This window comes from Macrobrachium rosenbergii, chromosome 8 (assembly GCF_040412425.1).
Source record: "Macrobrachium rosenbergii isolate ZJJX-2024 chromosome 8, ASM4041242v1, whole genome shotgun sequence".
In the NCBI taxonomy this organism is placed as follows: Eukaryota; Metazoa; Arthropoda; class Malacostraca; order Decapoda; family Palaemonidae; genus Macrobrachium; species Macrobrachium rosenbergii.
The window spans coordinates 41960310-41981097 of record NC_089748.1 but is presented as its reverse complement, the minus strand read 5'-3'; the positions used below and the strand labels follow the sequence as shown (position 1 = coordinate 41981097).

General features: G+C 35.2%; 1 protein-coding gene across 3 annotated transcripts in view; it reads left to right on the top strand.

Moving 5' to 3' along the window:
- The window catches only part of LOC136840750 (adrenocorticotropic hormone receptor-like), a 267970-nt gene extending 260726 nt beyond the window's left edge, over nucleotides 1–7244 (top strand). For all 3 annotated transcript variants that reach the window (XM_067107599.1, XM_067107598.1, XM_067107600.1), the window contains 4 exons: nucleotides 1193–1354; nucleotides 2580–2761; nucleotides 3221–3313; nucleotides 4487–7244. In XM_067107599.1, the coding sequence (XP_066963700.1) occupies nucleotides 1193–1354; nucleotides 2580–2761; nucleotides 3221–3313; nucleotides 4487–4631 (582 nt within the window). In that variant the 3' untranslated portion in view covers nucleotides 4632–7244. The remainder of the gene's footprint in view (nucleotides 1–1192; nucleotides 1355–2579; nucleotides 2762–3220; nucleotides 3314–4486) is intronic.
- Nucleotides 7245–20788: the final 13544 nt, after the last annotated feature.

The window sequence follows — 20788 nt, the reverse complement described above, 5'->3', positions numbered from 1 at the left end:
GAGAGAGAGATAGAGAGGGTCTTATTCCAATGTTATATAGATAAGTTATGAAACACACATACGCACACACACATATATGTGTGTCTGTAAGAGAGAGGGGGGGGGTTAGGAGGCGAGGCCCTTTCCAACACTATACAGATAGCTATGAACAGACTTCATATATATATATATATATATATATATATATATATATATATATATATATATATATATATAAAATGCTATATTATAGCACCAGAATCACCCATTCCATAAAAGGCAGGCCCCCTTTTGTATTTATCAATTTCCCGTAGGATATTGATCATAGGTCCTATTTCCTCGGAGGGTAGAAGGATTAAGGCTTCGACGAGACACGCTTCCTCCTACAGGTGGGGGCGGGGGGAGGCGGTGCCGGGAGTGTCCGTGTCGCCCCGTGGATAGAAAATTGAAGTGCTTACGTATTCTGGAAGTCCTCTCCCATAAACTAGAATACTAGATAGTCTTGAGTTAAGACGGAATACGTATTTGACGTTTAGACGTACGCTCGTATATTGTGCAGGCAGATAGAATTCTACGTGTAGACGTGTGTAGTGTATGTATATGTTTTATATACATATATGTATATATACATATATATATATATATATATATATATATATATATATATATTTTTATATATATAAATCCATATCTACATGCAGTAAATATAAATATTTGTGTACTCGTATATAGACATATAATGTGTATGAATATATTTGTAGTCATTTATATATACTTTATATAATTAAGTACACATATATGTGTATACACACGTCCACACACACACACACACACACATATATATATATATATATATATATATATATATATATATATATATATATATATATAGAGAGAGAGAGAGAGAGAGAGAGAGAAATGAATTAAGTGCCAATTGCTTATTTTCTTTCCATTTTGCCATCGTTCAGAATTTCTGTCGTGTGCAAATCTCTCTCTCTCTCTCTCTCTCTCTCTCTCTCTCTCTCTCTCTCTCTCACACACACACACACACACACACACCTTACATCAATTTTAGGCAAACCAGCTAAACTACCAAGATATCCCGCTAATTTCTTCCACCCATCATGAACCTCACGCATCATATCCCACAACCAAGCACAAAACCTAATCCTAATTCTCCTTTCCCCATCCTCTGCAATTTTTCCTCTCTCAGACCGTCCGCACCACGGCGCTTATCGTCCTGACGTTCCTGATCGGTTGGGTACCGGCTGTCCTCAAGTTCATCCTGATTTGCCCAAACTGTGTCTTCACCAATGTTGACCAGACGACCAATGTTGCCCTCGGGGCGGCCTTCAATATTATGTTTTCTGTTAAGGTGAGTTTTATTTATTTTTTGTTTTTTACTTTCAGTACAATTTCAATAAAGGTGTGATATTTTCCAGCTAATATTTTGGATGTTTTCAGTGAAGGTGTTATTATTATTATTATTATTATTATTATTATTATTATTATTATTATTATTATTATTATTATTTCTTCTCATACACTATCAATAAAGGTGTGGTATTTCTTGTTAATATTTTCGATGTTTTCAATGAAGGGCATTATTATTATTATTATTATTATTATTATTATTGTGTGTGTATTCTGTGTTTAACTCCAATACTTTCTATGTTTTCGATGATTTCAGTGAAATTATTATTATTATTATTATTATTATTATTATTATTATTATTATTATTATTATTATTATTATATTACTTCAAATACATTATCAATAAAAGTGTGATATTTCCAGTGATCATTTGCGATGATTTCAGTGAAGGTATTATTATTATTATTATTATTATTATTATTATTATTATTATTATTATTATTATTATTATTATTATTATTATTATTATTATTACTCAGAAGATAAACCCCTAATCACGTGGAGAAGCCTTCAAGGGTCCATTAACTTGAGATTCAAGCTTCCAAATAATACGGTGTTCATTTGAAAGAAGTTACAGAAGACGATAGGAAATACAGAAAGACGAGGTCAGTTATTAGAAAAAAATATGAATTAATAAGGTAATAAATAAACAGATAGCATTATAAATAACATAGCAAAATACAAGATTTGTTTCAGGGCAGTAATGCATCACATCTTCGCTTGAACCTTTGAGGTTCTAATTGCACAAAATCCTCAGGTATTTTCATCGTTTACTTTCAGTGGCTACAGGGCTTATTCTCGGTAAAGCCTTCAGTAAGGGTCATTTGCTTCATGAGTTTACATTAATTATCCTGTTTTCAATCAAAGTTTGCTATTTCAAATGGTTGCAGTTTTTTCAGTTGAGATCTGTGTGAACGAGTTGTTCATTTGTTTTCTATATCTTTCTGGTCCTGGTAGAGGCTTTCTATCTACGTTATCTTCTCACCTCCCTCTGTGTTCTCAGACTTATTTAATCTATCCCCTCGCTCCTCCCCCTATAGTTTTATTTACCTCAGTAACCACTCTGGATTCGAGGAACTGTAAGTTTACTTTCCCTCAGACAAGGCCTTCATAACATTGCGTCCACAAACGCCGCCGTTCTAAGCTCGGCTCTCTTATCTTCCAGGTTTTCACGGACACTTTCATCTACGCCATCCGGTTGCCAGACATCCGCAAAGCTTTGCTGATGATGTACGACAGAATAAGGGGCAGAGTGATTCCCGGAAGACACAGGCGAGCCTCCGCCAGTAATTCCTCGATGCGAACTACTTTCTCGAGGCTGTCTCTGACGTCACCTAGTCTTCACAGGTGGGTTTGTGGGACTCTCACTGTTTGTGTATGTCACAGCAATTGCCATTCGCTATAGAGGGACTTTATCTTATAAGCATACCTCGTATGGGTTGCCTGATGTTGTTCTGTACTTTGTGAGTGCATTGTGCAGTAAGGTGTTTCTCTCTCATAAGAATTTTACCCCTAGGGTATTGTTAATTTTAATCATTCCTTTAACCTTTTGTTATATAATGACTACTTTTATGGCACTAACTTTCCTTTAGTAACTATTAGATATGTTGTTCACTTGTACCATCTCCTTACACTTTTATGTTCATTGGCCGCTTAAATAATATTCTTGGTCTTGACATTACAAGGTCTTAGGGGTGATTTGATTCTGCTCAACAAGAAGTGAGTTGCACTGGTAATTTATTATCCTCTGATCCATGAAGCGCAGATGGCCTTAGCCCTTATACATCATTCCTTCTTAACTTCCAGAGTTCGTATGTCCTGGAATCGTGGCTCGCCAGGGTCGAAATCCAGATCAAGGTCATCCTCGAACTCCCCAATTCTTCAGAATCATGCAAAAAAGTGAGATCATTTTATATAAACTTCCATTCACAGTTAAAGTGAGGTAGAGGTCCAGGCTTTTAGGCTAGATTGTTTTTCTTGAAATGTGATTTTTGGAGTTGGTGAACCTCTTCTCCTGAGTCAGTAGCAATCACGGTTTTCACTGCTGTGGGGTACTTGGAAAAGAAAATAATTATTAACACTCTTCTTTTGCTGCTGTGTGTGGTGTGGAATTTCCCAGATGACTTGGGACAGGTGGTTTGCAACCCATAACTGCACTGATATTGCAAAAAACTAGAGAACGTATAGAAGACCAACTCTTTGGGTTTCACTTGTGCGAATGTAGTGCAGAATAGAATCTGTAAATTATAAGTAGTTTATTCAAGGCGGGAAAGCTGGAGATGTTGTCACTTAGTGAGACAAAACTGAAAGGGCAGAGTGTAAAGAGGTAGAAAGGACAAAGAATGACTGTCTTAGCTGAATGTTGTAGAGCTAGACTAGTGGTAGCACTTGTAGTGACAGAAGGACGCTGAGGACAGATGAAATTATAGATTTGTTACTTCGAGGATTGTATGAATAAGATTGTACTAAAGATCAAGCTCTAACAGTGATTGTTACCTTTTAGGATTTTGTTTACATGTGCTAAGAGATATCTTAGTTAAGCTATTTCCTTCTTTCTAGGCCTATTAACTGAAACCTTATTGGTGTTTTGCAGTTTTCTTTGGAATGGTAATAAGCTGTTTACTAAATTATAATACGTTTTTGGTGTTGTTAAGTAATTATACTGAGTATAACTTACAGCAATCTTTATTAGACTGAATATGCATAAACTTTTGCTCCACAGTTTGCAATATTACATCCATGCTTAAGGAAATTATGAACCATATTGTAAATATATATGAAATAAGATCATTGATTACATGTATTCATTTATGGTTACTGCTTTTATGAACTTGTAAATAAATTGTAAAAAACTGAAACAAGAAGATTTGATATATAAAACACCTACTGATGAATAAGTGGTGTGGTGTATTGTTCATAATATAAACTTAAGTAGATAATATTCCAAATCTGGTTTTTAGTATATGAAAATAGTTTTAACTATAGAGTTTCATGACCAGCGATAAGAGAGTGAAAAGTAGATGGATCAATGATATTTTAGCTTAATCCGTTTCTCTTTTGTTTTCCAAATAGGTCCCAATATATCTCACCTGGCGTCTCGAACAAATCTACAGTAGACATCGAAGTGACGTCATTCGCCAACGAGCTGCGACTCAAGACTCTGGTCGAGGAAGAGCCCAACGATAATCTCATAGAGATTGGCATCGACAGAGTGTAAACTTTACGAGGTTCCTAGTGGCACCTCTTTCGTCCCATTCTGTTTTTCCTTACTTCTGAAACTTCACGGTAAAACTTACTGAGGTTGAGTGATAATACTCTTGTACAAAGACTCCAGTACATAAGTGTAGTGTTATTTAACTGAGACCTATCTTGGGCTAATTCTGTAACGCAGAGGAACATAAAACTTGGGTCTAATGCTCCCATGAACAGCAAACCAGCCCTTAGGCCTAATTTTTCTATAATAGTACAGCAACAGTGGAACCGAATGGTCCATTCACGAGATATGAAAATATTTCGGGGTTCAAAAGAAGGATTCTTCTTCTTAACTTAATGAAACCGTTCTCTGTGCAGTGTACAACCAAATAAAGTTAAGCACTCAATGGAAAGTTCATAGTCTATCCCCTGGTATAAAGTGACGTCATGGGTTTGCGTATTACCAGATAGAAACTAGAGAGTGACTGGCCTATTTTTCAGTATTGTGTAGATGTGAAGAGTGTACAACCAGAAATTTATTTTGCTACACATTTATCAGTGAAGCAACAGTTTTTACGACTGGTAACAAAACGGCAGATTACTTGCATTGTGTATTCTATTACGGCAGTAGCTACTATCAAAACACAAACCATCATTATAATGAATGTTTACTCGCTACTAGTGGTCCAGAATTATTAACTTTACTCAGCCAAGTTCAGCTTATACCAACACTGTCACAAAATCATTTGTAAGGAAAGTTAAGAGTTACAGAACTGTCACAGTAACAGGGGAAACTGAAGTAATGTTATGTGTCACTGTCGAGGCTTATTTCCTTGTTACAATAACGTGTGCAGCCAAACTAAAGTTCACATGTTATGCTTCTGTGAGTTAAACAAAGACTGACATAATCCACCTGCTTATGTAATCCACGCATTCACCTGGTCCCAAAACTATGGCAAACAAAGGGGCTCAGTTTGTCAATGTTATGCGAGTGAATAAGTGAATACCAAAGTTTCTAGTCTTACGAACAATAGTCGGAAAATGTTCGGTAAATCAAGCTGAAATAGATATGATTGAGTGCGAAAAGGATACGTAAATGAATGTACAAAACAATCAGACGTTATTAAAAACAGAACATTGTAGCAGATGATGAGAAAGCATCGATACGTCTCAATAGCAACCATACAATTCCGCCGCGTTCCCCGATTCATTCCATGTCCAGAAACGTCGTTCCTCTGTCCAGCATCGCGTCTGAATGTAAACATTTGAAATTGATCGGCTGTTGATCAAAGTTTTTATTACTCGACATAACGGATGTCCTTCGAGAGACACCCCAGATGTTCCTTCTCCGTAGGAGGTGACGCGATAACTAACAGGAGTGTGGAGGGTCCTCTGAGGATGTATGGTAGAGGAGGCCTTCCTATTTCCTATTGATCGAGGCATAAATTATTAGATTCCCTTCTCGTTGGGGTGATGTATTCTGGATTTAATTAACTGTTTATGGTGTAAGAAGGCTTTGTTTAAGGGTTTTTATGTAAACTCACTAACCCCTTCCCCGTCTATGAAGGGAGATAAAGTTGCTGGAGAAACGTGATATTTATACGTGACGAATTAATGTGTTTATTGTAAGTGAAGAAAAAGCTTTAAGATGAGAAATGTTTAGACACAAATATATTACCTGAAAGTGATTTCAACGACATACAAAATAAACGTCCTCTTCTAGAACATCATTCTGACGAGTATTAATTGTTATGTAATCAGAAAACAATTACGTTTTTACGATGATTCCAGTAATGTGTGAAAAAGGGAAGATATAACAAAGAATATTTCTGCCACGTTATGTAATGGTTCTTGCACGTCATTTGATTGACAGTTTTTCTATTCATGCCTGTTATATTTGTATTCTTGTGCATAGCTTACATCATTCAAATCAGTCTTCAATATAATTGAATTATTCATGCGTCCATTGACTGCCATTGGCAATGTTATTTGAGAATTCGTGTATTTCCCCATGGTTGTAGCCTACGCAATCTACCGCAACTTATTCCCGTCACTAAATCCTGATGTTCCCGAGTTCCTGTGACTTCTATGGGAACTATAACTGTTCCCAGTGAGTCCCAGGACAAACATAAAGGGAACTGAGTATATATATACTATTATACTATTCTGTGAGGTGCAACTGCAGGCAATTTTACTCGAGATTTATTGAAATGTTGCAAAGCAGTGTCCCTTGTTCCGTGATTCTCATTGTAGAAGACGTGGCTGAAAGGTCAAAAATAAAAGAAAACATCAATAAAAAAATAAATGTTCATTTAGAGTATGAACTCGGCATAAATACGACGAAATTTTCAAATTTGGTTTAGAGATAAAGGTATGAAAATGTATTTGTGATTTAAAGGTATGTATATCAGATATTGGTATATGTATACACTTTCTGTTCGTATGAATGAATGTATACTGTAACTGTACATACAAACTCTTTGTTTATTTGCCTTTCTGTATGTATGTTCCTCATGTATACACAGTCCATATTTGTATATATGCTGACTTTATCTTTACAGATAGCAGGAGCGTGTGCTCACACACATTATGCAATATATATATATATATATATATATATATATATATATATATATATATATATATATATATATATAGGCCTATATATATATATGTGTGTGTGTGTGTGTGTGCGTACAACACTATACTGTATTTGTTAAAAAAGAAGCTTTAAAGTAATTTTTCTCTGCTGACGATTTGTCAGAACTAAGTCCGAATTCTTAAAGATATCTATATTTAAAACAACACTGGATATCGGAGGCTTCGTTGAGCCATTACTTGCATTTTTTTTTTAACTGATAAATCTAGTTCTGGCTATCAATGGGGAGGGAGCCTCTGGTATCTCAGTAAAGGTATTTTGTATTTTCCAGATTCAACGAAGTGTTTGTTTGATATATCAATTGCTTTATTTTCAGTTATATAAAACCTGTTGTAAATTTTCAGGTATGGTATCGCCTTAATAGGCAATGATACGTTGGTCTTTAAATATGACTTTAGGACAGTAAATTGAATGTGAAACAAACGCTTTTAACCTCCTTTTATGAAGTGTTTGCTAAACTTTGCCATTCTACTTGTGTCATTTATAATATGTTACACCCATTTTTCTGTAGCAGATAACAAAAACACATGGGTGGAGTCCATTGCATTATTTGGTCTTTGTAATAAACCTCCAGAATTTAAACAGCTGTATGCTGTCTGATGTAACAGCTTATTTATTTACCAATCAAACAAGCCTTTTATCATTCGTACGATGTTTCAAAGAACGATTATATCAGTTCACGCAAATGTATAATGTTCCTTATGAAGAATAAAATTGTTTAAAAAGATCGGTTGTTGTCAAGACCAAAAATTATTCACACTATTTTTGAAGACACAGTGATGAGTAACAGGAGTAACAGGTCCCATTATAAAGATGATTTGCATTTACGTTTTTACGTACAGTCAGTTTGTTATAAGGTTATGCATGACGTTTATTATTTAACCGGAAAATAGTTCGGGGTATTTGAGTAATGGGACCCAGCAAATGAATGTATTTTGAAATTCAATGATGAATGAATCGATGGCCCCTTTTTTTTTCTCAAGAGCCACCTGTTGAAGGAAACGGTGTAACATTTATAAGATATATATATTATATATTAAATTTATAAGGTATATATGTTATATATATTAAATTTAAATACGATAACATGGCAGTTGCCACGTAGGGAATTAATTTTGACGAGCAGAAATTCTTCCTGAAGTCGACTCGAAATTTGAGCCACCTATTTCCGGTCCTTGAGCTGGGAAGCAACACCGGGTAAAATGTCTTCTTATTTTTGTGTACTATTAATTCGTCGTGAAATTAAGATATGACAGATGGAACCCCATTAAAAGGTCGGAGAACTTTGGTGCGTGAAATAGAGCTTAGAGCATGCTGTTAATATAGTGATGATTAGGCTACGGCGAACTAGGCCTAGTCCTTCTGTCAAAAGCTGCGTTGTCGTTTGGGTTACCGTATGTGCTTAAGGATATAACTATAATGGTAAGTTTATGGCGTTTTTCTGTTTAAGTATTGTAATCAATATTTTTTATTGGTCAAAATTGAAGGTAGCGTAGTCTAGGTAGGGCTAAAAAGGTAATTGTGATAATGTTAAAGGTTAACCTACATTTTAACAAACTGTAGAGTACGCTTTACTGTTAACATTTACGTGATAATTTATTTTTATCGAATTTTGACAAATTTAGCATTCAATTCTCACCGTAGTAATGAGGCACCATAGTTTTAAACTCGTATATTACAAGGTGGTTAGAAAATAAGTGAAATACAAATTTGCATCCTAATCCAAACTTCCCTAATGTAAGTTAGCCGAAGTGTGGACACCTAGCCCCACCCTACCTAACCTAGCCTGAGGGGGCTTAAATTATGAATTGAAATACATGGATGAATCTTGACCTAACCTAGGTGGCAAGTCCAACATGACCCATGGGAACCCCCCACTAAAGCAATGAGCCTCATAAATCGTAACCCTAGGCCTGCAGTATATGGTTAATTACTATACATGAGTTATTTTTTTATTTTACCTTCCATAGCATTCCATATGCTGTACTTACGATATTGTATACCATAGGTTTGTGATGTAAAAAACTTGAAGTTTTTAGACAGTAGGCAGTCCTACTGCCATTATGTATTTCAGTGTGAATTTACTTTGACAGTTTCCAACAGAAAATAATGTATCCATTCCTCCCTTTTATGTTGGGTAATATAATATTGGCATTGGATTCTATAGATTTTTATGTCAACATAGTATCTTTGCGGATGAGCACAAGCTTGGTAATATCTGCAGACTGCAGTAACTACAGACCAATTTCTATTCTCCCTGTGCTCTCCAAAGTTGCTGAAAAACTTATTTTTAAGCCACTATATAATTATGTGGAAACTAAAGGATTGTTAGCTGACACTCAATATGCATATAGAAAGCAGTTTGGTACCTGCAGTGCTCTTTTAGTCTTGACATGCCATTTGCAAGGGAATGTTGATAAGGATTTTGAGTGCAGAGTAATTCAAATACATTTTGGTGTTGCTTTCAATTTAGTAAATCACAGGGCACTTTTTAATAAACTTCAGAATCTTGAGTGGGTGGATATGTTTTAGGATTACTTCAAGATTTCTTTAAGGTAGGCAGTAGCAAGTTGCTGTTGATGGGATCTTTAGTGAGCCAAGACCTATTGTGTCTGGAGTCCCACAGGGCATGCTCTTGGTCCACTGTTATTTTTAGTGTATACATGTGATATGGTTGTTGGCCTGGAAAACAAGATTTTTCAGTATGCTATAGTTGGTGGGGTATGAGGCTGAACTCCAGTAAAACGAAAACTATTGATTAGCAGATCTCGTACAGATTTCCCACCCCATCCTCTCCTTCAGTTGGATGGAACTTTGCTGAATGAGTCTGAAGCTGTAACTGCTGTAGGTGTAACTTTTGATTCACATCTAACTTTTGAGAAACATCTAATGAAAGTTTCAACAAATGCTGCACGAAAGTTAGGTATTGTTTGAAAGGCCTCATATATCTATAACTGACGAAATCAGTGCAACCTGTTTTAGGTCATTTGTACTTCCTTTACTGGAATGCTGTTCTGTGTGGATGACAGTGAAGCCTAAACTTACCAGCTTAGTGATGGTTGTTAAGGAAAAACATTGCAGAACACAATTTGCGAGTGTTTAACATTTGGAACCAAAGTATACTTGAGATTTTGTTTGTAGGATTATGAAGTGAATCAGGCACTCTTGGGCAGATGAAGGTAGGGCTAATTTTGACAAATTAAGGATTCATTTAACAACCTCCCTCTAGACTACTTCTATGATGTTTCCTTGCTAAAAGTTACATAGTAGGATGCTAAGCTGGGCTCTTAAGGATAAGTTACATTAAGGAAGCGTAGGTTAGGTTATAACTATTTATGTAAGGATATTATAAGTCTTTGGGGCAAAAGGTCCTAGGTGAGTCACTGTTGCCCACGCTAGGATACAGTTATAGGGGTTCTTTTGGGTTGAAACACCATCTGACTGTGGCTCTTTAGGATAGATAAGGATGTATCTTTTTTTTTCACAAAGCTTCCTAGCCATGTAGAATGCAGTGCCCTTGGTTAAGATGTACCCATGTAATACTAAAGCTAGTGGAATAAATTTAACACTATCCTCTAGATGGGCTAATTTAAAATTTTACCTCAAACATTTGGCAGTAAAGTATCCTGCCACCTCAAGTTTGGCACATACTACCTTGCCACCAAGTATGCTTTAGTCTTACAGGGATACACCTCAACTTTTATGCATATGAACCATGTTTTCCAGACGGATACATTGTTCATTATGTGTTATGACTGTTTTTGTTTGGCAGACCACTCTTTACATCTGACAGCTATAGGACTATCCTTAGCCTACTGTATTCTTATTTATCTTACTTTTTGTGTGCATTCTTGAGTCCTTGTGAAGTTCAAATATTTCACTTTGGTTCTTTCACTGTGACAAACCAGAGGCCAATTAGAGACCATTACTTACCTCCATGTTATTTAGAGAATAGAAAACTTGTATGTAGGGCTATTCACGTCATCAGTTGGAAATGTTTGTTGGTGGTAGGTGGATGGGTGTGTGGCGAGCCCATTCATCCATAGAGACACTGCACCTTTTCTTCGGCCAGTGTACTGTGCTGACATGTTTTTGCAGCTACTGACTCATGCTATTGTAACCTCTATCATTTGTTGATGACTGATTACTTGACTGTGGACTACAAGGGGGAATGTGTTTATAATGAACACTGTTCATGAAAAAAGGAAAGCTGTGGATTACCTTGCTTTGGATTACAAATGGGACTCTCTTTGTGATGGATGCTGTTCAAGAGAAAGGGACAGCTGTGAATGGACAGCATAGATGTGGATGGTGATTTAGTGCATGTGGTCATTTTATCATCCTTGCATGTGGATTTATGCACTTTCATGTGCAGGGGTAGGGACAACAGTGCAAGTTTAAATATACTTTGTGAAAATATCACATGAACCAGAGTAGACCCAGAATTTCATTAGCTAGCTCATGACTTTCGATTTTCACAGACTTCTTGGGACAGGAGAGTCAGCACTACCGGTAGGTACATAGCATCCAAGTGCCTCAGAAATGGTTTAGGAAGTCTGAGGCTATGCACATGAAAAAACGCTGTTGTGCAATATTGGGTTGGGTTGTTGTAACCTATCTCTGAAATATAGTGGTTTCAGCAGTGCATTTGTACATTGATGCAGGGTACCTAGTCCAGTTCCTTCAGCTCCTCCACCCCACATACATGGCAACACTTGTATCTTCTCAACATAATCTACCAACTGCTTAGCCTTAGCTGCTCCAAGGGGAGAGTCTGGCAGTGATTCAGATAATTCACAATAGGTTCCATTGTCCAGGGCCTGTGGTTCCATACTGGAATATGTTGTTTCTGAACATTTTGCTCCACAAATTCGAGAAGAGTCATCAGAGTGGGCTCGTACATCCACTTTTGTCTCTCAAGAGAGAATCCTTCTCAGTCTGCAGGGTATCTTTTAGGACCTGGCAATATTATGTTTTCATAGCCTATGGTGGTGGAGTTAGAGAGGCACTTCTTGGAGCTCATTGCACTTATTCCCGAGTGCAATGATCTTGGGGAAGTAACCATGGCATTTTTGTTGAACCCAGTCCTGTTGATAGAAAAGCCTTAGTGTTTACCCTAAAGCGAGACTGTTGTTTTAACTGCCATGGTCTTCTTTTGCCAGAGGTGTCTGTGGATTGAAAAATAACCTCTTGAGAGACTCCATCCAGATGGGACGTCCTCTCTGTAGGGTCTTGGGCCATGGAGTTCGTCACCATGGTTTTATTCCAGCATCCTCATGGCTTGGCCTACTGTGTGATTTTACAGTTAAACACATAGGCTGACCTGGCCATCATTAATGTGTCTATTGTGGTAGTCTGTGCAAAGTATAGATTATTGGTGTTGAAAGGAAAGGCTTTGACTTTCCTCTCTCACCAGTCGTAAAACTTTGGATGGACTTGGAGTTGATAAGGCACTATATAAAGCCATGGGTAGCCTGTGATCTTTTAGGGTGGTTGAATATGGTTAAAATTAGCCATTGCTCCTGAAATTGTAACAGACTTTTTTTGCCACCAGTAACCTTGGTGGTTGTGATGCCAGATAGCTTAGTCAGTCAAAAGTAAAATAAAATCTTTAGAACAAGAATGTTAGTTTGCCATTTTTATATACAATGCATTCATAATATAGTTTTGTAAACAAATGGAGAAAAAAAATCCATTGTGTGACAGAGACCAAATTCCTTGGTTGATATTTGATAAGACTTGCCACACTTTTCACTTAGGCAAAAAAAAAGACAAATATATTAAGTCCTTGGATATATTGAGAGTTCTCTAATACCACCACGGTTGGTGCTTATCATGCACAACCACTGGGACTGTAATCTTGAAAAACCTGACAAACAGTTTACCAGTGTTAGCAGCTGTAGTCAAACTACATTGAGATTAGCAAAGTTAGACATGGCAATTTGACTGGCTATGCAAAAATGAGCTTAGGGCTAAGGCTGGATTCACATTTCCAAGGCATCACTGCCTTGGTGGTAGATCCATCACCTAGAAAGAGAGTATCTCTTTCAAGAAACTGGAATCTTCACATTTAAATCCAATATTTGTAGATGGATCGCTCAGATTGATAATAAAGTCGTTAATATATCCGTGCAGGCTGGATTGTTTATGTATATTAAGACACTGGGAAGACTCAGCTTAGATGTTTGCTTTTGTTGTATAGTAGGTTAGTAGTAGGTCAGAGCTTGACTTGGATACTAGGCTTACAGCATCAAGTTACCTATTCACTCATGCCTGAAGTGAATGCCAGTAAACATGTTTTTCCACTGGGATGGAAGATGAGCACATTAAATTCACTTATTCCTGGGTTGATGTTACTGTATACTGTGAGTGAGTTGGGGTTGCTGATAATATAACAAATTTGGTAGTTGATTCTGTATCCTAGACCTGATGGGAGGAAAACAAGAATGATGTTTCCTCCTCCTCCTCCTCCTGCTCCTCTTCCTCCTCCTCCTCCTCCTCCTCCTCCTCCTGCTCATTTTGCTGATGCGGGGCTTTATTGGGCACAGATATTGCTGCTGTAACATATTTTGATGATGGATCGAGGTGAAAGGGCATATATGAAGTATTAGTAGCATTACAAACACTGAAAATCTTGCTTTGCAGATACGATTGGAATTGAGGTCTTTTCATCTTCAGTACACATTATTGTTGTGTGTATATGTATATATATATATATATATATATATATATATATATATATATATATATATATATATATATATATATATATATATATATACATAATAATCAATGTAATAATGTGCTTGAAAACACAGAGATGAAAGGATTTATATAATGCCCAATCATTATTCTTCTGCAAAGTAAGTTTTCAGTGATTTATTGTACTGCACAGTATTTAATACTTCATATGTACTTTTTTTTCCTTACCTCATTACATCATCAAAATATAGTATATATATATATATATATATATATATATATATATATATATATATATATACAGTCAATTTCAGTATTCGTGAGGAATGCACTAATTACCCCGCGAGTAGCTCAAATTCGGGAATACTTAAAACCCCTCTAAAAATGCTTATAATTGCCTATTTTGATAGTTCAAAACACCAGAAAACCCTCGAAAAATGCTTATACCTGAATACTTTTATAGTTTTATGACAAAAAGTGCATTTAATCACAAAAATTATGTGAAAATACAGTAATTTGTGAATATTTTTCTATGAAAAGTACCGTGAATAGGCCAAGCCACAAGTCTGGAACTGTAAATAGGTGGTGGTCCACTGTATATATATATATATATATATATATATATATATATATATATATATTATATAGTGTGTGTGTGTGTGTGCTTACGTATGTAGAATAGGAAAAAATAGAAAAACACAATTGAATCTTTTTTTTTTTTAAATTCTCGATTTTATTGAGTATTCGTCACATAGATTAGAATAGAAAAAACCTGACGGGTAAGGAACACACTACCTTAATAAAGCATAAGGATCGGAAACGTCATCTTTTTATTTTTATTTTTTTTTTTTTTAGTTTTGTATTTATGTTTATAATAATGATTAAGGATAACATGAGGTAAGTTGAATGAAGTAAAAAAAGTCACATGATGAGTATGAAACAAATCAATGGTAATATTTGAATGGTTGAAACACACTTTGGGAGGGGGGGACCTTTTATAAAGGTTACGGGTTCGGGTGAGAGAAAACGGGGTCGAGCGGTCTTCGATTGGGAAAACTTAGTGTTGCTTTGTGGAAGCGGGTTCTTTTCACATTACTCAATGACATAGGCCTATTTATATATCGATTGACTTTATTTTTTTTATTTTTAGAGTTGTCAGGACGCACTCCACTTGCATTCCACCAATTTAACACTGACGCAATGAAATGCAACTGGGTTTCGCCCGAGACAGAAACTGTTTTAACAGAGCGTTTTAAGTTTGCGCCGGGAGAAGACTAACTGCGATTTCACACCAATAGAAGACCCTCGTTTTTAACTGAATTATGCCACGATGAGCTCAAAGCCGTCTATGATATCAAGCACTCTCATTGTTATCGTTATAATTATCGTTAATATATCTATATATCGATTTGCACTTTCACATCAGATACAAACTTTGCAATTGGTAATTCTCTGGTGTATGACGTAAAGAAGCTTATGGAATTACATGCGTATAGTCGTATATATATTCGTAGACGGATTTGTCCCATATACATTTGAAACATTTTTTTTTTTATATATTTATATTCTTATGAGCGCATGTTGGATTGTATATATAGCAAAAAATCTTAGGAAAAAGGGGAAGAAAATAGAACTATTCATATTTTTATATAAAATTCACGAAAGAAGCTCGAATAACCAATGCGATGAGAAGGAGAAAAACAGTCTACATTATTATTTTAAAAAATCTACAAAAAACACTTTTAAAGATATACCGGTATCAAAGATTTTTTTTTTTTTTAGGTTTTTTTTTGTCCATGCAAATGTCAACCACTTACTATTATTACGCAAAATCAACTGCTTCCTGTTAGGTAGTTGCTTCGTATCTAAAATTATGCCACTAAGTTCAGGAAAAATCACGAGACCTTGAACCGAACTAAACTTTGCAAAAAGACGGGTGCGGATAAAACACACTCCAGTGGTACTTCATTTATGTGACCTTGAAAATACTGAGGTTGTAATTGTTAATTGCCATTTTATTCATCCCTAAATAAAAAAAAATTCTACATTCTTCATTAGGGACTAACAGAAGTTTTAAAAAAAAAAATTTACCTTTTCAAAACATGTCAAGCTGTAATTTAAACTATTGTTTTTTTCGACACCAAAAAAAATTGTACATTCTTCATTAGGGACTAACAGAAGTTTAAAAAAAAAAGATAAATTTACCTTTTCAAAACATGACAAGCTGTAATTTAAACTATTTTTTTTTCGACACCACCAAGTTAAAGATAGATAATACAATACAATTATACATATTTTTCTTTTGAACTGGTTTAAATACATAAGGAGATGAAATCATGTAACAATATATTCTAAAGTGAAATAACAGTAGAAAAAAAAAATGTTGTACTGACATTTAAGAATTGTCAAGTATTTATTTGCAGTTCTGCTGAATGAATCCAACAGAATGAGTGGAATGAAATCATTTCATGAATACTCAGGAAGTGTTTTTATTACAGAGCAAGTAAAGTATTCTATAAGGTCATCACCACTCATATATATATATATATATATATATATATATATATATATATATATATATATATATATATATATACATACAGTCAACCCCTATTCTTGGCTTAAGTAACCGGTTGGTTGCACACGTTATTGTTAAACATTTAGGTGGATTCTTATGCAGCTAAAGAATTATTCCTTAATATTGGCTAAATTTGCCTCAAGGTATCTTTGTACACTAAAATGACATCTAATTACTATAACTTTTCTCCCCCTGTTCAGATGACGAAAGGAAATAAGGGGTGGGCACAATACATTAGCCAGAGTCATTAGTAACTTACAGACTTGCATTGATAGCAACCCAAACCAGATACTAGAGTTGACTGCACACAAGTGGGAATCCTTTTCAAGAACAGCAATCAGCGTAGGCTGTCGTTACAATCCCTCGTATTATGAAGAAACAGAACACTCCAAAAGACGAACATTGGCAGTTGAGCTTATAATGATACAAAAAACTAACACATGAATCCATGCTAGAAAAGCTAACACATAGATGCTAGACGAACCTAACATGTGCACGTTAGCTAATATCACAGAAGAAACACGATGATAAAAAATGGCTGCGACCACCCGGCAACAAAACCACGCACTTCGGCTATCCAGGTCTACAAGTGAAACGCAGGGGAGGCGGGTCGGTGGTATGTAGGCTATACAGGAACAGAGGCTAAACTTTAGGATTGTTAAGCAAATGAAATGATCCTATACTTTTGCTGCATCGCATCCAGAACGTAACATAACGAAGCTCTTTAGGTTTATACGTAAAACCATTCACGCAGCCTTGGAATAATATGCGTTACATGTATAAAATCAGGGTTTTGATTGTTAAAACGGGTGGAAATTCAAATCATAACAGACGAAAAGACTTCGGGAACTGAGACGGTTGTGGGGAAACGAAGCAAAAAAAAAGGAGAATTTGAGCAGAATTTCTCGTAGAAATTCCTCCATGCGCACTGGTATATTTTTCTGTTGTCGTTTATGTTTGCAGTATGGATTGACAAAAGATGCCAAAAGAGGTTCTCTTACAAAGTGGCGAGGTAAAGAGGCAGAACGACGTGTGTGCAGTGAATGAATGAATCGGTAGTAGTAACTGTGAAAGAATCATTGTATCTGGTAACTTGGAAAGCATGCTTTTGCTCTTTGCTCGGATAAAATCTAATACACTACGGAACACCCACATAATTGACACGGGAAAGACCCTGTTTGAAATCATGTGTAGTTGATTAACGGTTAACGGAGCTGCGTTTAACAACCTTAATGAACTAATTAAACAACAAAAAAGCAACAATAAATGACTGTCAGCTATCTTAACCTATATCTTTGGTATTCATTCTTTGGCTACTTTTTTATAGTTTTGTTTTTTTTTCTTCTTTGGCTTCTCATTAAGTAGACCCGTTTCCTATTATCAGCGTTTTCCGTTAGCTAGTCTCAGGTACTGAACGTGTACCCCGAACTCATTGAAGGGTTTTTTTTTCAAGTTACTGTGCAACAGGCGTCAGAATTGAAACAGTTTTGGTTTAGATTTCAATGGAATGCAAAATTTTGTCTGAGTTAAAATTTTCTCACAACTACAAGATTGGTTGTGTTCACTTGCGAGTTGTATTTAAGTAATTTTGATCAATTTTTAACTATTGAAATATGCAAAAATGTTAGTCAGCAGTGATTTGAAATTTTCAAAAAGTCTCCATAACCAGATTTTTGAGCAACTGACTAACCACAACAAAATTTTTTTTTTTTGTTAACACGGCATTTCGAAAATCACTTCTCATCCCAATTTGTAGGCTCGGTACATCACCGAGGAATTCAAAAACCTACCGAGAATGATTTAGACGCCCCAAAATGAAGAAGACAGGTCCTAAAAAAAAAAAAAAAAATAAAGAAGTCAACGATGAACTATTATCACAGATGCTTTCTACATTGCGACAGAAATAACAAAATCCTACGACAAGGTATGGAAAATATTATGTCTAATAAATACTTATATATTCATATTAATATTCGTACCCCTATGAAATGAAACGACGCTTAAAAGTTATCAATAATTCTTTGGTATCTCCGATATAAAGCAAGTGATTGATTATTTGTGTTCTCAGGTTCGGAAGGGGGGTGTGAAATCAGGGCAGAGAGAGACGAAGAAAGCTGTTAAATAGGAGAAATGACAATGGGCCGGAATATTTTAGCGGAGTCACGAGGTTTTTAAATTTTTTTTTTAAGTTATATATCTTTTGTTGTTGTTGAACACTGTTGTCGAATTTTGCGATATATTTTTTGAATACTGTGTTCTATCGCTGTTGTCGAATTTTACGAAGAATTTTTGTGACGAAGCCTTCTGAATTTTCAGTCACGGCGTGAAGAACGTTGCGCTTTATAAATTAACCAATTTTTTTGCGTGCGCACTTTGTATGTGTATAATTGTAGACATGTATTCCATGTATGGCGTAAGTTTTATCGCTGTGTTCACACATACGGACCCAAATGCACTCGAGTATACGTTGTATGCGCATTATGTATATGTATATATTTTATATAAAGGCAATACCACGAAGGAAAGAGTAACGGCGGAGGGGTGCTAGGCCTTTCGACTCTCTGTCCTTTACTTAGCAGATGATAGAAATATAAAAATGTTTAATAAGAAAGCTCTTATAAACGACAGATGGGGATTATAAAGGAAAAGATGTACTTGGAATTCAACACAGTTGAAGAATAATTACACCTACCAAAACAATGGTAAATGTTAATTCTTCAACTGTGTTGGATCCAGGTACATATCTTCCTTTATAATCCCCATCTGTCACTTATACGAGCTTTCTTTGTAAAACTTTTTATATTTCCATCAGTCCGCTAAGTAAAGGACAGCAGGTCGAAAGGCCTGGCACCACTCCGTTTGTCACTTAACCTTCGTGGCATTGCCTATATTTATATATATTCATCACGTCCCATATCTTCGGGATTCAATTACACATATATTCAGTATATTGAGAAACGACCGGATACTGACGAAGAATGACTCTCTTTTAAAAGACTTAAGGTATCGTGACTCACAGTTCAGAAATGTTGGAACGAGAGGGGATCGCGGTCAGCGCATTGGAAACATTTACATTATTGTTTTGATAAATATATTTTCAGTAGGGGGAAACAATGAATAGGCAGCGAAAGGAAAATTGGTCTGAGAGAAGATGATGATAATAAATATAGCTGAAAAATCTTACTGAGAATAAACGTTCACACCAAAAATGTCATTGGACCAACTAGCTAGCTATAGACCCAGGTGAACACATCGGGAAAGGAATTGGCAAAAGTATCGATTCGTGCATTACGAAATAAACAAGACGCTAAATTCGTTGATATATATATATGTAAAAAACTGCACTTCGGTTGCACTTAACACATACTGTAGTTTTTCCAATTGGGAAGAGATTTAACAAAATACCTATAGAGAATATTTGGAAAAAACAAATCCTCATATATTTTTTTTTTCTTTCAAGTCATGTGGCACAGTTTCTTATGCTATTCATATATATATGTATATATATATATATATATTTATGTATAATTCATATATTAATCATCTATGACAGAATCTCTTGAAAAAGATGCATTAATGACTTCTCTCTTCATTAAATATATATGACAATAAGAAACACATCGAGATGAAGAAATTGCACAATATTCTTGTATTATTATTAATTATTATTATTAATTATTATTATTATTATTTTTTCAACACACACATTCACAGCAAGCGACGAAAAAAAAAAATATCACTAAATTGGATGAAAAAATTTTTTTTATTATTTTTTCTACTCTACCGAGGAAAAAATTTCAGTATTTTTAATGTTCATGAGATGATATACTGGACAAAAGGAGCACCAAGAATGTTTGTTTTTCTTTGTTTTTTTTGTTGTTTTTTTTTTTAATTAGATCTTGCGCGAATTTTTTTGTTACCATTGTTTTTTTTTTTTCACTAGTTTTCCGTTTCTTCGAGAAATGAGAAAACTTGTGGGTTCTTCGTGTTTGTGGAGATGGTGTGTATGTTGTGTATGTGATGTGATGTTTGTATGTGTGTGTGTGTGTACACATTTGTGTGATGAATGGACTTGTGATGTTTCTAGTTGTTTGTATATTGTGTCCTAGATAAAGTTAGCTTTTCTGGTATATATATATATATATATATATATATATATATATATATATATATATATATATATAATATATATGTATTATATATATGTTTATATATCTATATATACATATATATATATTGATAT